Here is a 22,453-nt window from a genome sequence, read left to right as displayed (position 1 = left end):
ATAATCACCACTTAATGTTACCTATTTTTAAGAATGTAATCGCCCAATATGTAACCTTTGACCCAGTTTGCGTGGCGACTGCTCAGACAAAGTTTCCATCTGGCAGGCCAGTTCCTGATCTCACGAAGCCTAGAGGACAGCACAAACTAAAGAAAGCAGAGGAGGACAAACCCAAGATGGTGTCTCAACAGGACATACAGAAACTGCCCATCGATATCCACTACAACAAGCTGCTGGGTGAGTTATCGACTCCGCCCCTCCTCTTAGCCTGAACAAGGCACACTTTATTCAAATTGCAATAATTTACAAAAAATTGCGCAATATTGATAATCGTTGGAGGCAGTCATGGGATTTTTGGAATATAGATAGACAGGCATGCATATGAAGTAATGTTCATTGTATCATCTGTGCAGTCGTGGCATTATTTTGAAAAGTCGAGTTTTACTACATCGTTGCACATCAACTTTAAGCACTTATTGACTTAAAATTATTTATACAGTCAGTATGTCGTTAACTGTTTTAGACATAGATGTGCCTTTTTTTGTACGTAGTACTATAGGGTATTTATAATCCAATTAGCTGGTCTCTTTCTGCCTTTATTTTCCTTTTTTTCATTTTAAGGCTACCAACTTCAAGTTATTGAATTTGAAGATTCTGTAGCCTACTAGTAATATACCGATGCTTGATTCGCACTGGGAAGGAGTACTCTTTTTGACAAGTGTGGTGGGTTCTTTAACATGCTAGAGGTGTGGCTCTCATCAAATACAGGACCTCCAATCTCCATTTTACATCCTATCTGAGGGACGTCCCTTATCAAAGCAAGGCAGTCATTTCCACCTGAGTGAAGAGAGCAAAGTCGTGTAAAGTGCATTTCCCAAGGGCACAAGATTGGTGACATGACAGAATTCAAAACCAGGACCTCTTGGTTCCGGGCCAAACACCCTGCTGTTATGCCACAAGACCCCAATCATAATTAGCCATTGACAACTGAAGATAACAGTTGTATACACTCCTAACTAGTTGATTATCCTGACTACTTGCTTAAAGTAATTAACTGTTAAGTTTTTTGCAGCTGATTAGATCTGTCATAATTCATATTCCTTTTACCATAGATTGGCTTGTAGACAGAAGGCACTGTAACCGACAGTGGCAGGCAGAAGCCCTGGTTGTACGAGAGAAAATCAACGCCGCCATACAGGACATGCCGGAAGTGCAGGAGATTACGCAACTGCTACAGGGAACATGTAAGTTGAGCTAATGTCAGTATTACAGAACGGTTGATGTCCCATAACATAATCTAACATGATATCACAGGTAAAAACATACTGACAATTTTGCAGCAAGCGCATAGCTTGACTCAACCTCACTATTACATTGTATAAAACAATATATTCCAACATGTTATCGTTATCCTGTAACCATAAATCACTTCCCTTTTACTGACAATGGCTACACAATTTAGTTTTAATAATTTCTCTTCCAACAGATATAAACTACTTCCACTGCATACGGATAGTAGAACTACTGAAGGTTTCTGAGGCAAACACCAAAGACATATTTGGTCGGTATTCCTCTCAACGAATGAAGGTGGGAACTGGTCCTTCTTATCATCAATTAGTTTTTTTGGAAAGCATAGTTGATTTGATGGAATGATCAAATACACAGTACCATGCCCTTAAAAGTTGCAAATGATGTCTCTAGATCAGAAAACAGGTTCTTTTGCTTTGTCTATAAATGCTTTGACAACTTGCGGCATATAAACTTTAAAAAACTAAATTTGATATGTTTAGTTTAGCAATTTGATACATTTTTTAAAAATATGTTTAGTTTTTTATGTTATATTTTGGTGACTAATGCATCTAATTGTCCCTCTTCAGGACTGGCAAGAGGTGGTCAGACTGTACGAGAAAGACAATGTTAATCTTGGTGAGTAGTTAATGCTGGACCCAGATTTGAATCATTACCTGTCATATCGTCTCATGAACATGACATTGTACAATTATGTCTTTTGCCACAATTCATCTGAGCTTTGAGTTTGTACTTCTCCTACAGCTGAAGGAGCTCAGTTGTTGACTAGGAATGTGAACTATGAGATCCCAGCAGTGAAGAGACAAATAGCCAAGTACAAGCAGACACAGGAGGTATGTAGTTGTTCATACTCTACTTGCTACAAAGATCTCTTTTTAGATATCACTTTTCTTTAACAGATTTGTAGATAGCTTTCTTTTGTTTCTCAAATGATTGTTTGTCTTCATCTTGAATAGGAATGTGTGAAAAAGGAGGCAGACTTTACCAGCCAAGCCAGAATAGAAAGAGAAGGTTTTAAGATATCATGCAAGGAGCTAGGCATTGTGGTAAGAACATTCTCCATGTTTTTCTGCTACATTTCATGACAATTTTTTTTTACAGTAGATGAATGGAAATTGTGTTATCTATTTTCAATAAAGACACAATAGATGTGTTCATCATCTCCTATCCTAAATACAAAATATCATGCTCTGCAGGGTAAGAACATCCGTTCTGAGCTACTGGCATTGTTAAAACAACTCCCAGGAATCCACCAGAAACTAGCAGAGGAGACTAAGTCCCTAAAGCCTGCTATAGACTTCTACTCAGCTTTTGTACAGTTCCTGTTGTCAAGGTAAGGAATACAGTGATAGCAAGCTTGCTGGTCCCCCACTTCAGCTAAAACTTTTAAAGGATGTCAAATTATAATGTGAACATCTTAACAATTTATGTCCCTCATAGTTATAATGGATATTCATTACTCACAAAGGGAATTTGATTTGTATTTGTTTGTTTGTTTGTTTATTTATTTAACCAGGAATACACTATCGCCTGTCGGCGTTTTTCAACGATTCCTGGGGGGTTCAACCCCTTACATAATAGTACATAGCAACAGTAGAAATTCAAATAATAACAAATAATACAGGAATTAACTTAAAAATATAACTATTCATCAAACAGAAATCCTGAGTTAGATAATAACTGAATTAACGATAACCTAATAGGCTAGAAATATTTAGCCAAAACATAATAATGAAGAATCAAAACAATGACCCAAACTCAAATATAAATAAACAAGAAGTGAATTTGCATATCAATGGATAAATCATAAGAAAACTCATGTCAAAAATGTGGGTCACTACAAAACGTCAAACATAACATAGAGAAAAGAAAGGTCGACTAGAAAGGAGTTTGTATACATATATCAATGTTTAGCAGGGAGGCAGTGGACATCATATAGCTGTTTGAAAAGTGGAAGTGATCTGGCTGATTTAAGATGTTGTGGTAGTGTGTTCCAAAGTACAGCCCCCGAGGACGAGAAGGCTCGTCTTCTGTATTCCAAATGTGTCCTTGGCAACTGAAGGCCGCCTTGTGCTCTTAGGCGGGTGTTATGGGTGTGTACATGGGACAATTGGGTGAACATTGCAGTGATGTACCGAGGAGTCAGACCGTTAAGGGCCTTGTAGACAAGTGTAGCTTTACTCTTCTTGTGAATTTCGGCTACTGGGAGCCATCCTAGTGTGTTGAGAAGGGTTGATGTAGGAGTGTACCGGTCACAGCCAAGAATTACCCGACCTGCTCTTTTCTGCAGCTTTTCAAGCTTATCAAGGTATCCCTTCCCTCCCTGGTCCCAAACTGTACTACAGTAGTTTATGTGGGGTATGAATAACGTTGTGTACATTAACCGAAGAGCCTGACTGCTGACATATGGCTTAACGTACTTGATAATGCCAATTACCTGAGCGAGTTTCTTGAAAATGTGTTCGAAGTGATAGCTCCACTTAAGTACGTTGTCAATGGTAACCCCCAGGTATTTGAAAGCATTTACTTGTTCCAGTCTGGCCCCGTCTAGTGTAATATTAAGCTTTATATTTGCCACATTCATTCCATGTGTACCTATGAGCATTGTTTTGCACTTTGTAGGGTTCAGAGAAAGTTTGTTGGCAGCAAACCAATGAGAAAGCCGGGTTGAATCACTTTGGAGTGTTTTCTCCAGAGTGTGAAAGCTTCGCGCCGCAAAATATAAAATAGTGTCATCGGCGTACATGGAAACTTTACACGACTGGATGCAATTTGGTAGATTGTTTATGTACACGATAAACAGAAGTGGACCCAAAATGGATCCCTGCGGTACACCACAGGTGACACAAGTTGAGGAGGATAAAGCTGAGCTTACACCCGTGCATTGCTGCCTACCAGTCAAGTAAGACTTAAACCAGCCACAAGCTGAGTCTTCCACGCCATAGCATTTCAGTTTTAGAAGAAGTATGTCGTGATCTAGCGTGTCAAATGCTCTTGACAGATCACAGAAAACTACACCAGTTAGCTCTTTCTTTTCTATGAATTGAGTCCAGTCTTCCACCACAGAGTGTAACGCTGTCTCACATGAGTGTAGTTTTCTAAAGCCAGACTGACAGGATGTTAGCAGTCCGTGATGGCTCAAGTATGTGTACAGTTGGTTGTGAACTACTCTCTCAAGAATCTTTGATACCCCCGACAGAAGGGACACAGGACGGTAGTTATTCGGATTTGTTTTGTCGCCCTTTTTGTGTATCGGCGTGATTTTGGATTGTTTCCACTTTTGTGGAAACTCTCCGGTACTCAGTGAAAGGTTGAACAGTTTGGTGAGAGGACGACCGAGAATACGTGCACCAACTTTCAAGAGCCTATTGTCGTATACTGACAGTTACAGTATTTCTTTTTGATATGACAGCTCTGGAGATGGCTCTAGGACAGATGTGTCTATGGTACCTATGCTGAGGTACCTGACGTTACATGGGAACACAACGGTGTACCAGTGGAGGACAGGGGAGGTGCCCACTGTGGTGGTGGAGCCCGGCCTACCTGGGGGAGGGGAGCCTGGAGCTACTGAGGAGCCTCAGGTCTGTCTATTGTGTTCAGGAACCCATTAAAATACTCAACTAATTTCACTCACTGCACAGTATGCCTAGTGCCCTTCCTAAAATATACTGATACCTTCAGTTTTTCTTCTATTGTTCTCTCACTGGCTTTCTGGATAGAAACTGGAAACTACACTTCTTTCTTTTATACACCAGCAGATAACTGGTAGTCATCTATTGTAAAAGGCCAAAGGCACAGTCTTTTGTTAGGCACAGCATTGGAAGATGGAGCCCATCCCTCTCCTTCCATCACCTTTTACCTCCCCAGCTGAAGTCAGGTACCAGACTTTACACCTGGGCGGAGTGAAGAATTCGTGTAAAGCGTCTTTTCCAAGGGCACAATGTCTAGCCAGGATCGCCAGGATTTCTTGATCTCGTGTCTGCTAGCCTAGTTACTCCACCATTTGATACCAATATGTGTTGTAACGTTATATGTACATGAAACTACCAGCATATACTGATGTGACTTTCATCTTGTCTTCTCTTCAGATAAGCTGGGATGACTCAGGAGATGCTGCGGGTGGAGATGTGGAGATAAGCTGGGGGGACGATGGCGGGGAGGAGCAGGAGGAGGGTGGGGAGATCGACTGGGGAGGCATGGATACAGGGGGAGCAGAGGATGGTGGGATAGACTGGGGCGGGGATGCTGTCCTTGACATCACAGTGGAGGGCAGTGGTGCTGACCAGGTCAGGTTCTAACATGTCTCATGTTTTTGGAGTATTTTTTTCTAAAAAGATGGACTAAAAAGAGAATTGTGAGAGAAGAGGTAATCAAAAGTCCCAAAGTTTGTTTTGTATCTTGTGTATGTTAGGCCTTCCATATGTACCTTTATACATGCCATTCAAAACAACTTTGAATCATCTTTCTTCCCCTTGTGTCTTACAGTCACAGAATGGTGCCAGTGCAGGGGCAGGTAAACATTACTTGTATATTCTACATTTGTTTTTTTTTCTTGTCATTTCCAAATGTTCCATTTGCCCTTCACCTGTAGAGTTATTTCATTAAATGTAACATTTTGTCTTCCAGACAGCAGAGTTGCCATGGGAACTGATGCCCTGTCCCTATTTGACCACAAGGAGACGAGAGACCAGATCATAAATGAACTACGGGAGGTAGGACACTTACAGTAGTACTCAAAAGCATACTTACTATGCCAGCTTTTTTCATGTCTCTCTGCCATTTTAAAGTAAAAATGTAGTAAGAGAGGTTGTGTATTCCAAGGTACAGACCTTAACCAGTGCTGTGGTGTTATCACAGTTCACTTTCAGATTACAGTCATTTTTCAAACACAAAGCAGTAGGTTTGCAGCTTGTTGTATATTTTCCAGTATGGCATCAAAACGTATTCAGGATGGCAACTCTTTCTGTATATTCTGTACCCACATAACACAAATACTGTATTACCCCCCGTTGCTGCAGCTCTCCGGTTTCCTGGCTCAGCGGTTGGTGGAGATGGAAGGGGAGAACAACGTGGTGGCCGAGACGATCTTCCAGTCAGCGCCGCAGGAGCTGCAGATGCGCTCCCTGGAGGAGATCACGGACATGGTCGCCCCTGTGGACACCATCCTGGACCAGCTGACAACCAACCGCATGAGGCAGCTGTACATGCTCAAGGCCTCTCCAAAGTAAGGCTTTCTCTTGTCTTCTGCATTGTGGCATTATCTTTTATTTGTTAATGGCTGAATTTTGTTGTTTTTTCACATCCGTGAAATGGGATGTATTGTTTTTTGTGTCTGTCTGTGTTTCCACTCTTATTTCTACATGCTAGGCACGGGACACTGACAGAAAGTTACTAGTAGATCAAAGGAGCTAGAAATATCCCAGAATGGGTTATCAAAATGCACAGACAGAATCAGCAAGAAATTCACAATAATCAATAGCAAAAGTCACAAAAATAGGAAGATACAAGAGGTTTGATTTCTTGTTTGTATGGCTTTTTGTTACACACTTGGTTCTACCACTGATGACAGATTGGGCATAAAACATCTTTCACCTTCCTTCATAGGTATGTAGACAGACTGACAGGCAACCTTCAGCAGAAGCTGGACCAGGCTGACAAGATGCTGGCCAGGAAGCGCATTACGATAGAGAAGAGACAGGAGGCGCTTCAGGACCAGAGGCAGACTGAGCCCAAACTGCAGGTCATCATCAAGAAGACTAAAGACCTCAAAAAACAGGTTGGGTGAAGTTTATTTTTGCATATACATGTACCAAGGACATTATAAAATGTCCTTGCATGTACTAGAGTAGGTATGGACTGCTTTCATGGATCAAATTGACTTAAATGTTTAGCAGAATATCCATGTGGTTCATGGAATGAATTTTTCTCAATAATATTATAGGAAACAGTGCAACATTTTTTAAATAGATTGTTTGGCCTATTCCATTTGTAGATGGAGGGAGAAATATCCAAGCGGTACAATGACAGACCAGTCAACGTCATGGGAGAGATCAACCTGCTCTGAGTCCAGCGTCAGAAGGAACCAGCATCATTCCCAACCTTTGGGCACAACATCAAGGATTTAAGGTGTCTGCCACGTGTACCAGATATATCATGCAACTTGCTTACAATTTTGATTATCATCTGCTGCAAAATCACATTTACTGTTAGAGATCGTTGGCTAATCTCCAAGCAGATCTTTCGGTGGCTATAAAGACCGTATCTAACTGGCAAAGGGAGTTTTCGTCGCCACCCAAGATCTGCTTACTTGAAGTTATAGTGTAACACACTTTTACTGGACATTGTGCCTTGTGAAAATAATTTAGTACACTATCATATTACGAGAGGCAATTTGCATAAAATGACCGCATGTCTTCTAGATACAAGACACTCTTGATATGAAAGCAGCACTAATGCTCATAAAATATCAACAATGTCTGAAACTGTTTTACTGAAATTTTCCATTTGAATCATTGATGTAACAATGTGCCAACCTACATCTTGATATTTATTTCTTATTCTGAGCTACCTAATAAATGATAGTTATAAAAATAGTCAATGAAACAATATATTCTCTTTCTCCAAACAATTTTGTCAAACTTGTTTTGCCATTTTCAATATGTTTGTGTATCCATAGTCATGTTTGACCACCTCTCAGCGCTTCTGTGGTTTATGATACTGGCATCTGCATTTGTATGAATAACCTGTAGTTCATTCAAAATCTAACTTCTGATCAAGATATGATTAGCATTATTCCGTCATTCAGATATTGTGTATCAAGTGCTTATCTTTGAAAGAATATGTCTTGCTCTTGTGTACAGTACAAAAACTTGAAGAGTGAGCTCTTCCTGGAGTAATAAAAATATCTACTGAAGAAAAAAGGCTCAAAAGACTTTTTCAATTCAAAATCAGTTTCTTATGTGGAGCTAGAATATATTACACACTGATGTGGCATTGTGATGTAAGATACTAGTAGCTATCCTGTATGGAGGCTAAAGAAACAAATTCTTTATAATCAGTTTCTCCAAAGAGGTTCAACTATTTAACCTCCTTGGTTTCTCCAAGAGTGGTATACACATACGTGTGATAATCAACTGAAAACAAATACAAGAAACCCTGACAAAATCGGGACATCATCTTATAGTGATCATCAAGGGAACTAGACTCTTACCACAAAGAACACGGGACACAGTAATGTAGATCTCTGGTCATGTTCTATGAGAAATTAGTCTTGACTGATCATCCAGTGGCAAAATACAAGATACTCTACTTCATATACAACCAACAATCATCATGTTACAATAGGCCAACTCAAGCAGGGTGTTTTGGAAAGCACATTCTAACACAATCACAGTTAATACCAGTCATTTGATTGAGTTCAAACTCATTTTATAATCACTTACAGTGCCCTCTTCTAATTAGGGGTTACAACGATACATTTAGGGTACAATACATTGTGGTCTGCAGAGAGTATCCATGGGACTATACTTAAGGCTGGTAAACTGGAAGTATAGAATGGTTTCAAAAGTTTTCATTCAAAAGTAGCTATTTCGAGGGAAAATCTGATAACATAATATTGACTGTACAAGTGAGTACTGACTGACAGCTGTCATATAGAAACACAATACCAGTTCTGATATTCAGTAACCAAACTTCTCATTCAAACTGGTCTTCCCATCTCCAGATTGGTCTGCAAAACAAGAAAACATGAACAGATTAGAGAAAATATAATGAGAGCAATAATTGTGTGACCTTAGTTGGCTGAGTTGTGCAGTGTTGCATACTATACACACAACATGCATTGAGTTAGAAATTTGAAGGGAAAAAGCCAATACACAATGTACCTACTTTTCAAACATTTTCAAATATTGGTGCAGTTAAACACCTAAAGTATGTCAACACTGAACAGACTGAAAACAGAAGTATGTACTCACTATCTGGTGGGACCCACATACTGTAGTCTGGGTCATCATCAGCATACTGTTTGGACATGGGAGGGTCTGGTTTGGACTGGGACTTCTTCTTCTTCTTGGGAACTTGTGGCTTTGGGTCCTAGAGAGAACAAGGACTTGTTTTAGTAAAATTCTACATCTAACTCTTGTGAGAAGGGGAACAACAGACAATAAACTAGATGAGTGAGAGAGTGTAGTATTGGGTGATCAAATCTTTGAATAAAGTCCTATAGATACATATACAATAGTACCTAAGACTGCAGAAAGAAATTGTTTATTTACATTCCTTGTCAGGACAAAAGCAGAGCAATCTTTTCATCTTGACCTATGCATCTAAGATGTAATAAAGTATGATAAAGTAATAAAATATCCAGTATCAGATGAAACTATTTCTAACCTCAAACTTCTCCTCAGCACCCTGGTCTTCTGCCTGCTCCTCTGTAACATCTCCTTCCCAGGGTCTTTTACTAGCAGTATCCTGGCTACTTGCAGCAGGAATGTCTAGAAGAGAGAGAGATTTATAAAACATGTCATGCAACACACAAACATATTCTTATTGGTATGTGATGCAATGAAACAAAACAAATGTGAACTAAAATATTGATGATCAATTATAGCTGGGGATAGTCCAGTAGCACTCATCACTGCAAAATTAGACAAATGGTTCGAACAAAGAGTTCTAATTAAGATTCAAACATGATATCCTCAGCAGGATAATCAAAATGTCTGAGATATTTGGTGGGAATCCTACAAAAAGTCTGCTGACCCATTGCTGTCACACTTGACTGCTCCTCTTCTTCATGTAGTCTCTCTGTAGCAGCCGTGCCTGTCTGGAGGTCACTAGATGAATCTTGTCCTGTCTCCATGGCAACAGGCTCTCCCTTTGTCTCCTCTACTTCATCTTCATCATCCTCCTCCTCCTCTTGGTCCATAGTAGAAGGAACTTGAACTGGCTTGGGTACGGCAAGCTGAAGGTTGTGTGTCAAAATAGATGGTCATAAGGAATGTAAAGAACAGGTAAACACAGAGTGTACTACTATTTTTCTCTTAAATTCCCTTGAATCATGAAAAGTACTAGTAGTTTACAATTCCCAAACTATTCCCTGTCCTTGCTAGATGCCATAGCACACTAAGAAAAGTATTGCTTCTTGACATCCTTGAATCACAGTCCATGATTGTAAAAATCTGCAACTTTCGTCATTTGCCAACAATTAAAATATGAATCTTCTATTTTACAGTGCACCAGTACAAAAATGCCTCCATTTGAGGCACCTGCACAATGTATTACAATAAAGCTTAATTGGATTGCACTCATTAACCAATCAGGGAACAGAACGTTATTCAGATGTATCTCACCTGAGGTTTACTCCTGGCTGCAGTGTGGTGACGACCCTTCATGGCTCCTGTCATGGGCAGGTTCCTCCACGGCTGCTTCTTAGTGGCCACGCCTGTACCTGATGATGATGTCCTGTATAAAAGGGTTAACAGCAAGATGAGTACATCACTAAATACATAACGGTGCACGCACCAGTTCTTCCGCGACAGTGGTCCATGGTAGTCCGCGACAAAAAAGGGACGAAAGGGTTTCGAGGGTCTGGGTTTGAGTTCACATTTCTCAAAATGTGCTTCGAACTGACATTAGATACTAACATGGCCGAAAAGCGCATGAATTGGTGTGTTTTGGGTGGAAATTGCGTTTCGATCCGAGCCTTACTTCCGGATATCCATACGCGTTGAAGGTAAACTGCCCAGTCGACCCCGATTGACCTTTGTTGCGTTCTTTCGGCCGTGTTGCATTACCTCGCGCGTCGGGTTATTGTGAAAATCACAGTGGTAGGATTTTCTTTATAATGGGCTTGATTATACCTTGGAGTTTTCTCTTTCTGACACTAACAGTCATTTTCGTGTCAAAAAATTTTGTGATGTATTTGTCCTGGGGCATGACGTTAAACTGCACCGGTGACAGGGCCACATTTCGGGAGATATGTGGCTGTGGGGAGTGTGGGGTGACCCCTTAACTGTCACCACCCCCCGGGCCCGCTCTGGCCCAGAGCGGCAGTACCTGGTAGGGCCCCAACTATGGGTTAAATAGTTACTTCCCTTCCTGGGGGCTGTACCTGTGGAGGCGGTTCCTGTCCCAGTGGGGTCAGGTGCCGGCGAAGCAGGACGTGGTCCTGTTCTGGAGCACATGGAGCCCAGTCAGTGTGGCTACAGGTTGGCGCCAGGATGGATAGCCGGCTGTAAAACGGGTGTAAACCCCATCCAATATACAAATATGGCAAGTCGACATAAAGACAAACGTATAGGCGGTGCTGGTAGCAGTCACCGACGAGCAGCCGGTAGTGCCTCGGGCTTGGCCGACTTTCGGGTGCGGAAGGCAGGGTCCGACTGCAAATCAAGCGAGCGCCCGGTGAGGTTGAAGTTTAGAGTTGGTTCCTTAAATGTGGGCACCTTGAAGGGTCGTAGCAGTGAAGTTGTGGAGACACTCACAAGAAGAAGGGTCGATCTCTGCTGTCTGCAAGAGACCAGGTGGTCCGGAGGCCTGGATGCAAACCAAGCTCGGTATATCAAAGGGAAGGATTCACGCTACAAGTTCTACTGGTGCGGGAACAAGCAAGGTCAAGGCGGCGTAGGCATCGTGCTTGCTGAGAAGTGGGTTGAGAAGGTTTTAGAGGTCCAGCGCATCTCAGATAGGATTCTCCTGTTGAGACTGGTCATCGGCAAATCCGTCATCACTTTCCTCTCCATCTACGCGCCTCAGATCGGACTCCCAGATGCCGAAAAAGAGCGCTTCTACGATCAGTTGCAGAGCACCATCGCCAAGATACCTGCCTCAGAGATCCTCTTTCCCATTGGAGACTGGAACGGTCATGTTGGTGAGGATGTTCATGGGTTTGAGGAGGTTCACGGCGGTCACGGCTTTGGTGATCGGAACGCTGAAGGAGAGAGACTACTGGAATTTGCCTTGGCAAATGACCTGCTCGTAGGAAACACCTTGTTCATCAAGAGGGAGTCCCACCTGGTTACCTACACTTCTGGAAACCACAGGACCCAGATTAACTACATACTCTTCCGACGGAGTTTCAGAAAGGCTGTCACCAACGTAAAAGTCATCCCTGGCGAGGAGTGTGCTCGGCAGCACCAGCTGTTAGTGTGTGACTTTGTTGTACGCTCCCCTGCTGTTCGTAAGCGCAAGTTCACACCTAGGTTACGGACTTGGAAGCTGCGGGACCCTGCTGTTGCTAGGAAGTTCCAGGAGACCTTTGTGTCTAAGGTTGGGACAGCCACTACCAGTGGTGTTGAGGCTCTGTGGTCAAGGTTGAAGACTCCACTCTTGGAAGCAGCCGTAAATGTGTGTGGTTACTCCAAGAACCATCAGTGGAAACCTGAGACCTGGTGGTGGGATGACCAAGTAGACGAAGCCGTGTCTGAGAAAAGGGCACGGTTCAAGGTTTACAACTCCCTCAAGAAGCAAGGCAAAACTGCTGAGGCTAAGGTTGCGAAAACTGCCTACATCGAAGCTAAACGCCATGCTAAGCACACTGTTTGGCAGGCCAAATCTGAAGCCGAGAAAGAGACATTTGCTGTCATTGACTCTCATGGCGAAGATGTTTACCGTATTGCCAAGCAGATGGAGCGTCGTAACCAGGATGTTGTAGGCGAGAAGTGTGTACGGAATGATGCAGGTGAACTCTCCCTCAACGACGAGGACAAGATGAAGGCCTGGGTCGAACACTACAACAGACTCCTGAATGTGGAATTCGACTGGCCAAAGGATGAACTCCCTGAGGCTGCTCCTGTTGTAGGACCGCCTCCACCAGTCACTACTGAGATGATCAGCAAAGCGCTGGGCAAGATGAGGTTTGGTAAGGCGGTGGGTCCCTCTGGCATCAATGCTGAGATGCTGAAAGCTGCGGGCGAGGATGGTATCGAGCTGACTAGGTTGCTGACTGAAGCGGTCTTCAGTAGCGGAACTGTGCCCAGTGAGTGGGAGAAGAGTTTCATCATCAACCTCTACAAGGGTAAAGGTGAAGCTCTGGACCGGGGCAACTACAGGGGCCTCAAGCTCACGGACCATGTCATGAAGCTACTGGAACGCGTGTTGGATTCAGCTATCCGCAAGATGGTGAACATTGATGATCTTCAGTTTGCCTTCGTGCCTGGCAAAGGCACCACCGATGCCATCTTCATTGTACGCCAGCTGCAAGAGAAGTTCATTGCTGCAAATAAACCTCTGTACTTTGCCTTTGTCGATCTGGAGAAGGCCTTCGACCGAGTTCCCAGAGGGGTGCTGTGGTGGGCACTGAGAAGCCTTGGTGTGGAGGAGTGGGCTGTGAATGTGATCCAGGCCATGTACACGAATGCCAGGAGCCGCGTGCGCATAAACGGACAGTACAGCGAGGAGTTCGGTGTTGGAGTGGGGGTGCATCAGGGTTCAGTACTCAGCCACCTGTTGTTCATCCTCGTTTTGGAAGCCCTGTCCCGCGAATTCCGCACTGGGATCCCCTGGGAGCTCCTGTACGCTGACGACCTGGTAATCATCGCAGACTCCCTAGAAGAGTGCATCGCTAGACTGAAGGCGTGGAAGTCGGGCATGGAACGCAAGGGCCTGCGGGTCAACATGAAGAAGACTAAGATCCTGATATCAGGCCAGGGCCTGAACAAGCTGAAGGACACTGGTTCTTTCCCATGTGCTGTGTGCCGCTCCGGGGTTGGAGTTAATTCCATCCAGTGCACTGAATGTGACTTCTGGGTACATAAGAAATGCTGCGGCATCAGAGGCAGCCTGCAAGCCGTGCAGAACTACATCTGCCCGAGGTGCCGAGGTGAAGCAAGGCCACTGGACGGTCGCCCAACATCACAAGTCACAGTGAGTGAGGTGGTGCTGGATGTGGAAGCCAGCTTCTGTTACCTCGGGGACATGCTCTGTGCGGGTGGTGGATGTGATCTTGCTATCACTACCAGATGCAGCGTTGGCTGGGGAAGATTTAAGAAGCTCCTGCCCATCCTTACTTCCAGGCACCTACCCTTCAAAACCCGTGGCAAGGTGTTTGACTCCTGCGTACGAGCAGCCATGCTCCATGGGAGTGAATCATGGGCCCCTACTGCCTCGGATCTGCAGCGCTTGCGTCGCAACGACCGAGCTATGATTAGATGGATCTGTGGTGCCAAACCTCAGGATGAAACACCGTCAGAAACTCTACACGCTAAACTTGGTCTTGTGGACATTGCATCTGTGCTGCGGTCTCGCCGACTCCGGTGGTATGGACATGTGGAACGTGCCAGTGGCTGCATCAACACCATCACCAAAATGCAGTTGCCAGGCAGCAGAGGTCGAGGTAGACCTAGGAAATCGTGGATGGAGTGTGTCAGGAAGGACATGAAGGTCCTGACCAGCGTTAGCCCCCTGGACAGAGCTGCATGGAAGAGGGGTGTGACGACTAGCCGGCTGCTGCCCACCCCTGTGTCAGGGACCCCGGCAGCAGTTTAATCAAAATACCGGATACTACTACTACTACTACTACATTTAGTTCCACGGGAAAATGCCAAATTTTGCGCCTCATTTTTGACTGAAAAATACTTTTTCCCTCTTATATTTACTAACATTACAAAGGTTGAAGAAACCGAAACTCGGGTTTTCTTGTAGCTAGAGGGATAGCCTTCATTCCCATTCACAGTTGTTTTGGCTCAGAAGTATTTCCTGGAAGAGACGGTCGCTAGACTTAGGGGTGTGCAAACTCGAATTGAGACCCAAAATAAACTAGGGGGTGCCCCCTTTAAAGGAGATCTACTGGAAAAAATAGCAGCAAAGAAAGCCAACAAATTGCATTTTCCCCATGAGAGTGTGTCCCCCGACCCAACCGTAGCGAAAAAATTATGATTTCGAGAGTTTTGATATGATTATACGATGTCATATAATTAGCTGATTTGCCCCCCTCCCCATGCCCCCCCCCCTCGAACACGGCCATACAGACTTCAAAGTGGGTATGCTGAACATCAATGACGTAGTATTTACCCAGATATTGCTTTTTTGCATCGCCCTAACACTGGGGCACTGGAATATTGCATATTTACGTTTGATAGTGGCTTCTTCGTCAAGTAGGAGACGTTTTTCAATGAAAAAAGGCCCCGATGACGTCATTCTCGTACTTTCCTGCCCAATCCAGTGTCAAGTTCGCTGTCGCGCTAGTTTACAACATTCAGGCAAAAAAGTCATACAAATCAGAAGGTACATCCCTAGGCTTGTTAATCGCACCGAGACCGACACCAATCTGTAAGGCCTTTTCTCAGCAGATGCCCTTTTATGCCTTCATAGCTGTTAGAAGTGCAGCTCAGACCCCCACCCTAACCACAGGTAACTCATTTAACTTCGTTTTTTTACAAAACAACATGGATCTGGGCCGCGGAAACACTTGGGCAAGAAGGCTAGGTCTATTCTCTATCAGTTAACGCCAAAAATAAGAACTTAAACGGCTAGCCGTAGAAGTACGGAACTTAAAACGGCACCGTTCTCACTTGAAAAGATAGGCTAGTGAAAGTCATTGTGACGTCATGAAGTCAACTACGTTCTAGGCGGTATGTAGCGTTTATTCCGGTCAGAAATAGAAGAAAAGTCTACTCTATCGCAAGTGCGCCCCACTGACATTCCTTTCAACGGCAAGACTTGTTCATTTAGCGTGAATTCACGGACAAAATCATCTTCAAGTGGAAGCTACCATTGTGACGTAATTGCGATTATGCGCCTTGAATGGTACCACCGCCTAGAGGGGCAAAATCAGCATTCCGACACGGCAACTTTCAACCACCTGTAACTCAAGAACGCAAAGTCGCAAACAAGTCAAACTTCGCATGCTGATAGGGGATACCTTGTTAAAGTCATATATGATATCAATTATGATTTGCATATATTAACGGTGCACGCACCAGTTCTTCCGCGACAGTGGTCCATGGTAGTCCGCGACAAAAAAGGGACGAAAGGGTTTCGAGGGTCTGGGTTTGAGTTCACATTTCTCAAAATGTGCTTCGAACTGACATTAGATACTAACATGGCCGAAAAGCGCATGAATTGGTGTGTTTTGGGTGGAAATTGCGTTTCGATCCGAGCCTTACTTCCGGATATCCATACGCGTTGAAGGTAAACTGCCCAGTCGACCCCGATTGACCTTTGTTGCGTTCTTTCGGCCGTGTTGCATTACCTCGCGCGTCGGGTTATTGTGAAAATCACAGTGGTAGGATTTTCTTTATAATGGGCTTGATTATACCTTGGAGTTTTCTCTTTCTGACACTAACAGTCATTTTCGTGTCAAAAAATTTTGTGATGTATTTAGTTCCACGGGAAAATGCCAAATTTTGCGCCTCATTTTTGACTGAAAAATACTTTTTCCCTCTTATATTTACTAACATTACAAAGGTTGAAGAAACCGAAACTCGGGTTTTCTTGTAGCTAGAGGGATAGCCTTCATTCCCATTCACAGTTGTTTTGGCTCAGAAGTATTTCCTGGAAGAGACGGTCGCTAGACTTAGGGGTGTGCAAACTCGAATTGAGACCCAAAATAAACTAGGGGGTGCCCCCTTTAGCACCACTTATCAGTAGCATGTAATTCAGTGAGGAAATAGGTTACTGCTTTAATAGTTGGATAAACAAACAAGACATATGTTGTTATAGATTTCTCTTTATTCATAAAAGAATCAAACCATCTATGAACACACATGGTTCAGGTTGATAATCTATACAAATACTAAAGTTTCTCTCCTACACTTCATGTGCTATCTTGCTTGTTATGTCTTTGTCCTCCACCTATTGAACTCAAATCTTCTTATGTTGGAAAAATGAAACACCTGCGACTCACGTGCTGAGCTGTGGGAGGTTGGCAGGCTTGGCGACCTTCATGAGTCTCTGCAGCCGTTGTTCCTCCTTCCGCAGCTCGAACAAACGCAGGCGCAGCTTGCTGACCTCCACCTTGGTCAGCCCCGACCCGGCCGCCATGTTGGACATGAAGGCCTCCAGCGGGTCTTCGGACTCCTCTGAGTCTGATTCTGGAGGGAACATCAGAGAAAATAAATCCCTCAGCTGTGTTTTAATCTAACCAGGGGGATAAACTAATCTGTGGCTTCATGTCATAAAATCATACGAATGGATTGGCATTTATCAATGATTTACATTAACTTTCCTATCATTATGTTTCATTAAGCCTTCCATTTGCATTGTTGTAACAATATATCCCTATGCCCTGTAGCTAGTATTGTACTACCGTTACCACAGACCAGCACCTTCTTTATCCTAACATAAAAAGCAGAAGCAAACAATTGGTTTTTGCACAACAAAGTACATGTATTGAGATATAAGATAAGGAAGAAAAGGAAACATTCTTACTTCTCCTGGCAGCTGCTAACTTTTCCTCAGTAGCCCTCAGCTCCTGTACAACTTCTTCATGCTGAGCTGACTGTACAGCAGTGGGATGGAAAATAAATCATCAAAACAGAACATTCCTATGGTAGGCGAAAAATGAGCTTTTACTAAACTATTTAAAAACAAAGTTTGGTAAGATTCACGCTTGAAAACCATGTTTCAACTGCAGTTCAAAAAGCAAACTCTGTAACACTGCCACACTGACCAGACTGTCGTATGTGTGCGTGACATTCTCGTCCTTGCCAGCCTTCTTCATCCTGCGTATCCGTTTCTTCTCCACGTCGCCTGTCCTGTCCGTGAACGTGTCCTCGTCGCTGTCGTAGTAATCATTCTCCTCCCAGTTCCTCGTCACACGCTTTGATTCTGAAAGTTAAAGAGACGAGATAAGTTTCTCCATATACTGTAAATGCATTTAAGTTCGTGTGGTTTCTATTTCGGGCTAAGGTGAAAATAGAGTGTTTGCGATGGTTTTAAGTTTGCGGCAGCGCTATAGTCACATTCTGCTACAGTATTGGACAAAAATATTCGTGGTGGTTTTAAGTTTGTGGTGAAACGGTCGCCGCGAAAACCACAAGCATTAACCCACGGCAAACATTTCTGCATTTACAGTATGAGGTGAGCACACACAGTAAAATATAGTAGGGTAAAAATTGTCTTCCACAACATTGTCCTTAAGTGAAGTTTATAAAGATTCAAGATGCCTTTGTCACCTTTCAAAACTGAATAAAAAAGCAATTTACAATAATTGACATGTTTAAAAACTTAAGGGTATGTTCAATAGTAATAGTTGAAATATTTCAGACAGCATTAAAAGATTATATTTTGAGATGGAATCAAAACAAGTAAATGAAATAAGAAACCTGAATGGTGTACCTTATGTCTATAAACCTTATGTCACCTTTCATGTGTTTCTGACTTACTATAACCCTGCTGCCTGAGTACTCCGTATGCATCCAGCAGTCGACACGCTTCCAGCGCACACGCCAGGACCGCCTCCTTCTTCTTACCAGACGTGGTCGCTTCTGCGTACTGCTCACGGCCATCGGGGCCTTCCACTGGTAACCTGGGGGAGGGGGAGTGAACAAGTCAACCTCTGACTTCTGCACAACTGTTACACTCTGCAATACATTAAACATTTGCATCTCTAGTTTCTGAATTCATTTTGCACCCACTGTTTAATGTTTTATTGTAGATATGATACGACAGATCCACATACCTAACTCTGCAGTAGAACTGTCTGTGGAAACTGGTGCCTTTCTCCTCAACATCATACTCCAACTCTTCTCCTGTAAAAGAATCACATCATTACGTTGTTTCCACAAAGGATAATCAACACTCATCTTAAGTGAGGTAAGTACAAAATGATGACAGAGACCACTTGAAAGAGATTGGCTAAGCATTACTTTACCTGTGTACTGTCAAAAGACTTACCTTCTCTTTCAAAGAAGTTCTTCAAGGCTTTCTTGGGGTCCTTGACATAGTATGCCTCTTTCTCATCGGTCAACTCCAATGAAAATGGGTTCCTTTCATCCTCTTCCTCTTCAGCATCGTCCTCTGTAGGGAGTAATCATGATAATGTAAGTGTAGGTCTTCACAAACGCTTAACGATAAATTCTGGATAACAAATGACATGCTACTTAGACCAACTTACTACACTTCAGGAACAATTTACCAACAATGCCTAACGCTGAGTTAGAGTGCGCCGGCTACGTATAGCTCGCTACCCTTGTGGAAAAAGGCAGACCCTCCTACATGTTTCTGCATGCTTGTTGTCAGATATGCCAGCTACAACCCATTTTAGAAGTACATGTAATCGAAATTTCAGATTACAAGATAAACAGTTTGAAGGTGTTTTGCATGTTGACCACACCCACCCATGCCCCAGCTGATGCCCTCCTCCTCCACATCCTTCTCCTTCTTCTTCTTCCTCCTCCACTCCTCCATCTCCTCCTCGTACGTCTCCCTGGACTCCGTCACGTCATCTGTATCCTCCTGCTCCGTCTTCTCCCTCTCCTGCCGGTGTAAGTCCCTCAGCTCTGTAGCTGTCATCTCTGACTCGTCTTCTTGGTCCTCGTCTGGTCCCTACAGCACAGGTGGGCAGAGGGAACATTTTGCATTTTGCAAGTACCACAAATACGTGCATTGTACTAAGAAGGCCCATGAGGAGGGTTAGCCCAATTATCCTCTCAAAACGTCCCCGTAACTATGTATTCGAAGAGTGTGCAACACTATTTGCCTCTAGTGGTTCAACTCCTCAGTGAACCAGTAAAATCGTTAGTGGAAGACACCCTACATCCTTTAGCCATATTGGGTACCATACACCACCCCTACAATGCCAAAGGATGTAGGATGTCTTCTACTAACGTTAAGTTCTACTTTTAGCCTGATGAAATCATAGCGTCCCACCCCCTAGAATGGGGAGGGGTCCATTTTAGCCACGGACAGTGATGTTTGCATTACACAGACTTGAGTGTGTTCTAAATCAAGAGTTGATATTGTAACTCACCTGTAAGACGTACATTCTGGAGCTGCCTCCAAACTTGATCATGTACCCGACCCTCAGCCTGTAGTACACCTTGGGCTTCACCTCCATCTTGTTCATCCACGTCCCGTGGGTGCTGCCCAGGTCGTACAGGTAGAACCCCCTCTCCCTCTCCCCGTCCCCCTCCCCCCTGAACTGCACCACCGCGTGGTATCTGGACAGTGATGGGTGCTCTAACGTGACGTCACAACTGTCCAACCTTCCAAACACGTAAAAGGGTTTCCCCGTAAGTTCTAACTTTGACACGATACAGCCGTTCTTCAACACTTCCAGACTGTAGGCTTTATCCGGAACTGAGCTCCAGGCCGGTTCTTTATAAGGTAGAGGCGGCGCCTGTAGGTTCTCTGCCGGGCTCGTTTTCTTTTTTGATGGGATTTCCTTAGAAATATTACGCAGTGGTTTTGGTTTATCTCCGTTGCTTTGCTGTGTTTCTTCCGAGTCTTTGCTCTCGTCAGCAGTTTCTGTTTTAACGTCTCCATCCGTTCTTGTTGGTCCCTCATCTTGTGGTTCGGGTTGCTGTTTTTCACTTGCGTCACCAGAATCCCCGAGTCTCTCCTCCACATCTTTCTGAGGAGAGCCCTCTTTTGCCAGGTGGGGAGGGGGGTGAGCAGGTTTCGGACTGGACTTTTTCGGTGCGAATGCCGCTGGTTTCTTGAAAGGTGCGGGGACTTTAAAGCCTACAAACGCCGACGATGGTGCCTCCTGTTTACTTTCGTCACTCAGTTTAGACTTATCTACATCTCGGTCCTCCTGTTTATCTGGAGAAGCTGTCTCTTCATCTTTCTTCACGTTTTCATCCGCCATGTTGGATTTACGTCGCTATGTCGATTGAAGTTGACTGCAGTTTTACTCAATCTCGCTAGAAGGCGTTACTGCATTGTACTGCACAAGCAGGTTGCATGCCTCTCAAAGTTTGAAGTCGTTAGATCAGTTTCACTTTACTTCACAACCTTCAAGTCAATCAATGGACCAGTCCTGTAGATTTGATCATAAGTTACAAATATAATACAATGTCAGACAACTTACCATTTGGTATTAGAACGGTCCGTAATTTAGATTCAGTGGCGGATTTTATTGCATACGAAGTCATTTTCCTGAGTCTGTGCTTAATTACACGGCGGGGATTTTAGCTTAGGATCATGTGTGTGCTCACATTTTCTATACGAACTGTGACCTAGGGAGAGGACTATTTTCCCTTTTATAATGATTAAGATGTGGAATTTCGTCACGATGACTACTCTACTCTACAGCAAGTAGGCATCTCCATGCATTGACCGTGCACATCAAAGTCTGCTCCCGGAACGAGTAGAATACTCCATCTGTGAGGTTGGACGGCTCCCTCGCTTCCAACTAATAGTCTCTACCAGACTGACCACGCTTGCTAATAGGGAGAAGGATTTGCCAGGGAGTTTGGCGACCAAAGGGGTTCACTGGTCGCTTCGAAGGGCGGGGTGTTAATTAATAACCTTTCTGTGGACTGACTATCCATGCCATGCCAATCATTCTCCTTTTTTGCCGACTTCTACGATCCGTACCCCCTTACGAGGAGGCCTGGAAAATGAGGCCTGGAAGACCCGCAGCAACATACATTGACACCCTGCAGAAAGACACTGGCCTTGAAGTTGAACCACATGGACTGCCATCACGACTCGTGAGCTTCCAGTCTCGACATAAAGCAAGTAAGCAAGCACCCCCGTAGGCCTATATAGGAATACCTTGTGGTGGCTAGCCTGGATACCAGACCTTTCGCGCGATGCGATGATAACCCCTTTTGGGCCGGGAAGACCTAGTAGTATGGGATAGAGTTGGCACCCGGGAGCGCTTGGCAGCCGGACTCTGATTTCTATCGCGCGAGAGCTAATTAGTGGGCCGTGTGCTATCTGTGGTGGCGGCGCGAGTTGCTTCCCCGGCCGAAGGATTAGCGCCAGGAGCGCGGTGGTCTGGCACCCAGGCTAGGTGGTGGCCAATTGACACCTCAGTGGTTGTCGTGACCATCGGATTTTTCCAAGACGCCTACATCACCGTATCTTCGGCGACTCAGCTTCTGCGGATTGGTCCATGACAAAGGACTAACGTTATAGAAGCTTAGAACATCTCAGACCTATATTATCATCAGTCATCACAGTGAATCATTCCATTTCATCAGGACACGGGGTGAAGTATCCAGTAATGTAAAATCATGTAATCATTCCTGGTGAAGTA

At 44.0% G+C, this 22,453-nt stretch overlaps 2 protein-coding genes across 2 annotated transcripts; one reads left to right on the top strand and one right to left on the bottom strand.

The window, feature by feature from the left end:
• Positions 1-37: 37 nt before the first annotated feature.
• LOC136433578 (CDK5 regulatory subunit-associated protein 3-like) lies at positions 38-8,216 on the top strand. Its single transcript, XM_066425894.1, has 14 exons — positions 38-237; positions 1,113-1,244; positions 1,487-1,587; positions 1,878-1,926; positions 2,053-2,141; positions 2,265-2,354; positions 2,505-2,641; positions 4,721-4,889; positions 5,397-5,594; positions 5,794-5,821; positions 5,935-6,020; positions 6,327-6,532; positions 6,913-7,084; positions 7,301-8,216. The coding sequence occupies exons 1-14, from the start codon at positions 177-179 to the stop codon at positions 7,370-7,372; spliced, it is 1,590 nt and encodes a 529-aa protein (XP_066281991.1). The 5' UTR covers positions 38-176; the 3' UTR covers positions 7,373-8,216.
• Positions 8,217-8,542: 326 nt separating this feature from the next.
• On the bottom strand, positions 8,543-21,082 carry LOC136433577 (kanadaptin-like). The gene is made up of 13 exons (XM_066425893.1): positions 20,216-21,082; positions 19,584-19,791; positions 19,141-19,263; positions 18,926-18,995; positions 18,630-18,772; positions 17,915-18,072; positions 17,674-17,743; positions 17,150-17,336; positions 10,656-10,767; positions 10,066-10,267; positions 9,697-9,800; positions 9,282-9,399; positions 8,543-9,037 (listed from the first exon to the last, which is right to left on the bottom strand). The coding sequence occupies exons 1-13, from the start codon at positions 21,053-21,055 to the stop codon at positions 8,988-8,990; spliced, it is 2,385 nt and encodes a 794-aa protein (XP_066281990.1). The 5' UTR covers positions 21,056-21,082; the 3' UTR covers positions 8,543-8,987.
• Between the last annotated feature and the right edge of the window lie 1,371 nt (positions 21,083-22,453).

The sequence above is a fragment of the Branchiostoma lanceolatum genome, chromosome 4 (assembly GCF_035083965.1).
Source record: "Branchiostoma lanceolatum isolate klBraLanc5 chromosome 4, klBraLanc5.hap2, whole genome shotgun sequence".
NCBI lineage: Eukaryota > Metazoa > Chordata > Leptocardii > Amphioxiformes > Branchiostomatidae > Branchiostoma > Branchiostoma lanceolatum.
The sequence above is the reverse complement of the archived record's forward strand: the minus strand, read 5'-3'. Positions and strand labels throughout refer to the sequence as shown.

Excerpts from the sequence above, each read along its gene's own strand:
- LOC136433578 (XM_066425894.1), top strand. The coding sequence starts at position 177 with ATGGTGTCTCAACAGGACATACAGAAACTGCCCATCGATATCCACTAC. Across the intron at positions 5,595-5,793 it reads AGGGCAGTGGTGCTGACCAG|TCACAGAATGGTGCCAGTGC; the intron begins GTCAGGTTCTAA and ends TGTGTCTTACAG. Across the intron at positions 6,533-6,912 it reads ATGCTCAAGGCCTCTCCAAA|GTATGTAGACAGACTGACAG; the intron begins GTAAGGCTTTCT and ends CTTCCTTCATAG.
- LOC136433577 (XM_066425893.1), bottom strand. The coding sequence starts at position 21,055 with ATGGCGGATGAAAACGTGAAGAAAGATGAAGAGACAGCTTCTCCAGAT. Across the intron at positions 18,996-19,140 it reads GAACTTCTTTGAAAGAGAAG|GAGAAGAGTTGGAGTATGAT; the intron begins GTAAGTCTTTTG and ends ATTCTTTTACAG. Across the intron at positions 10,768-17,149 it reads AACCTCCCACAGCTCAGCAC|GACATCATCATCAGGTACAG; the intron begins GTGAGTCGCAGG and ends CCTTTTATACAG.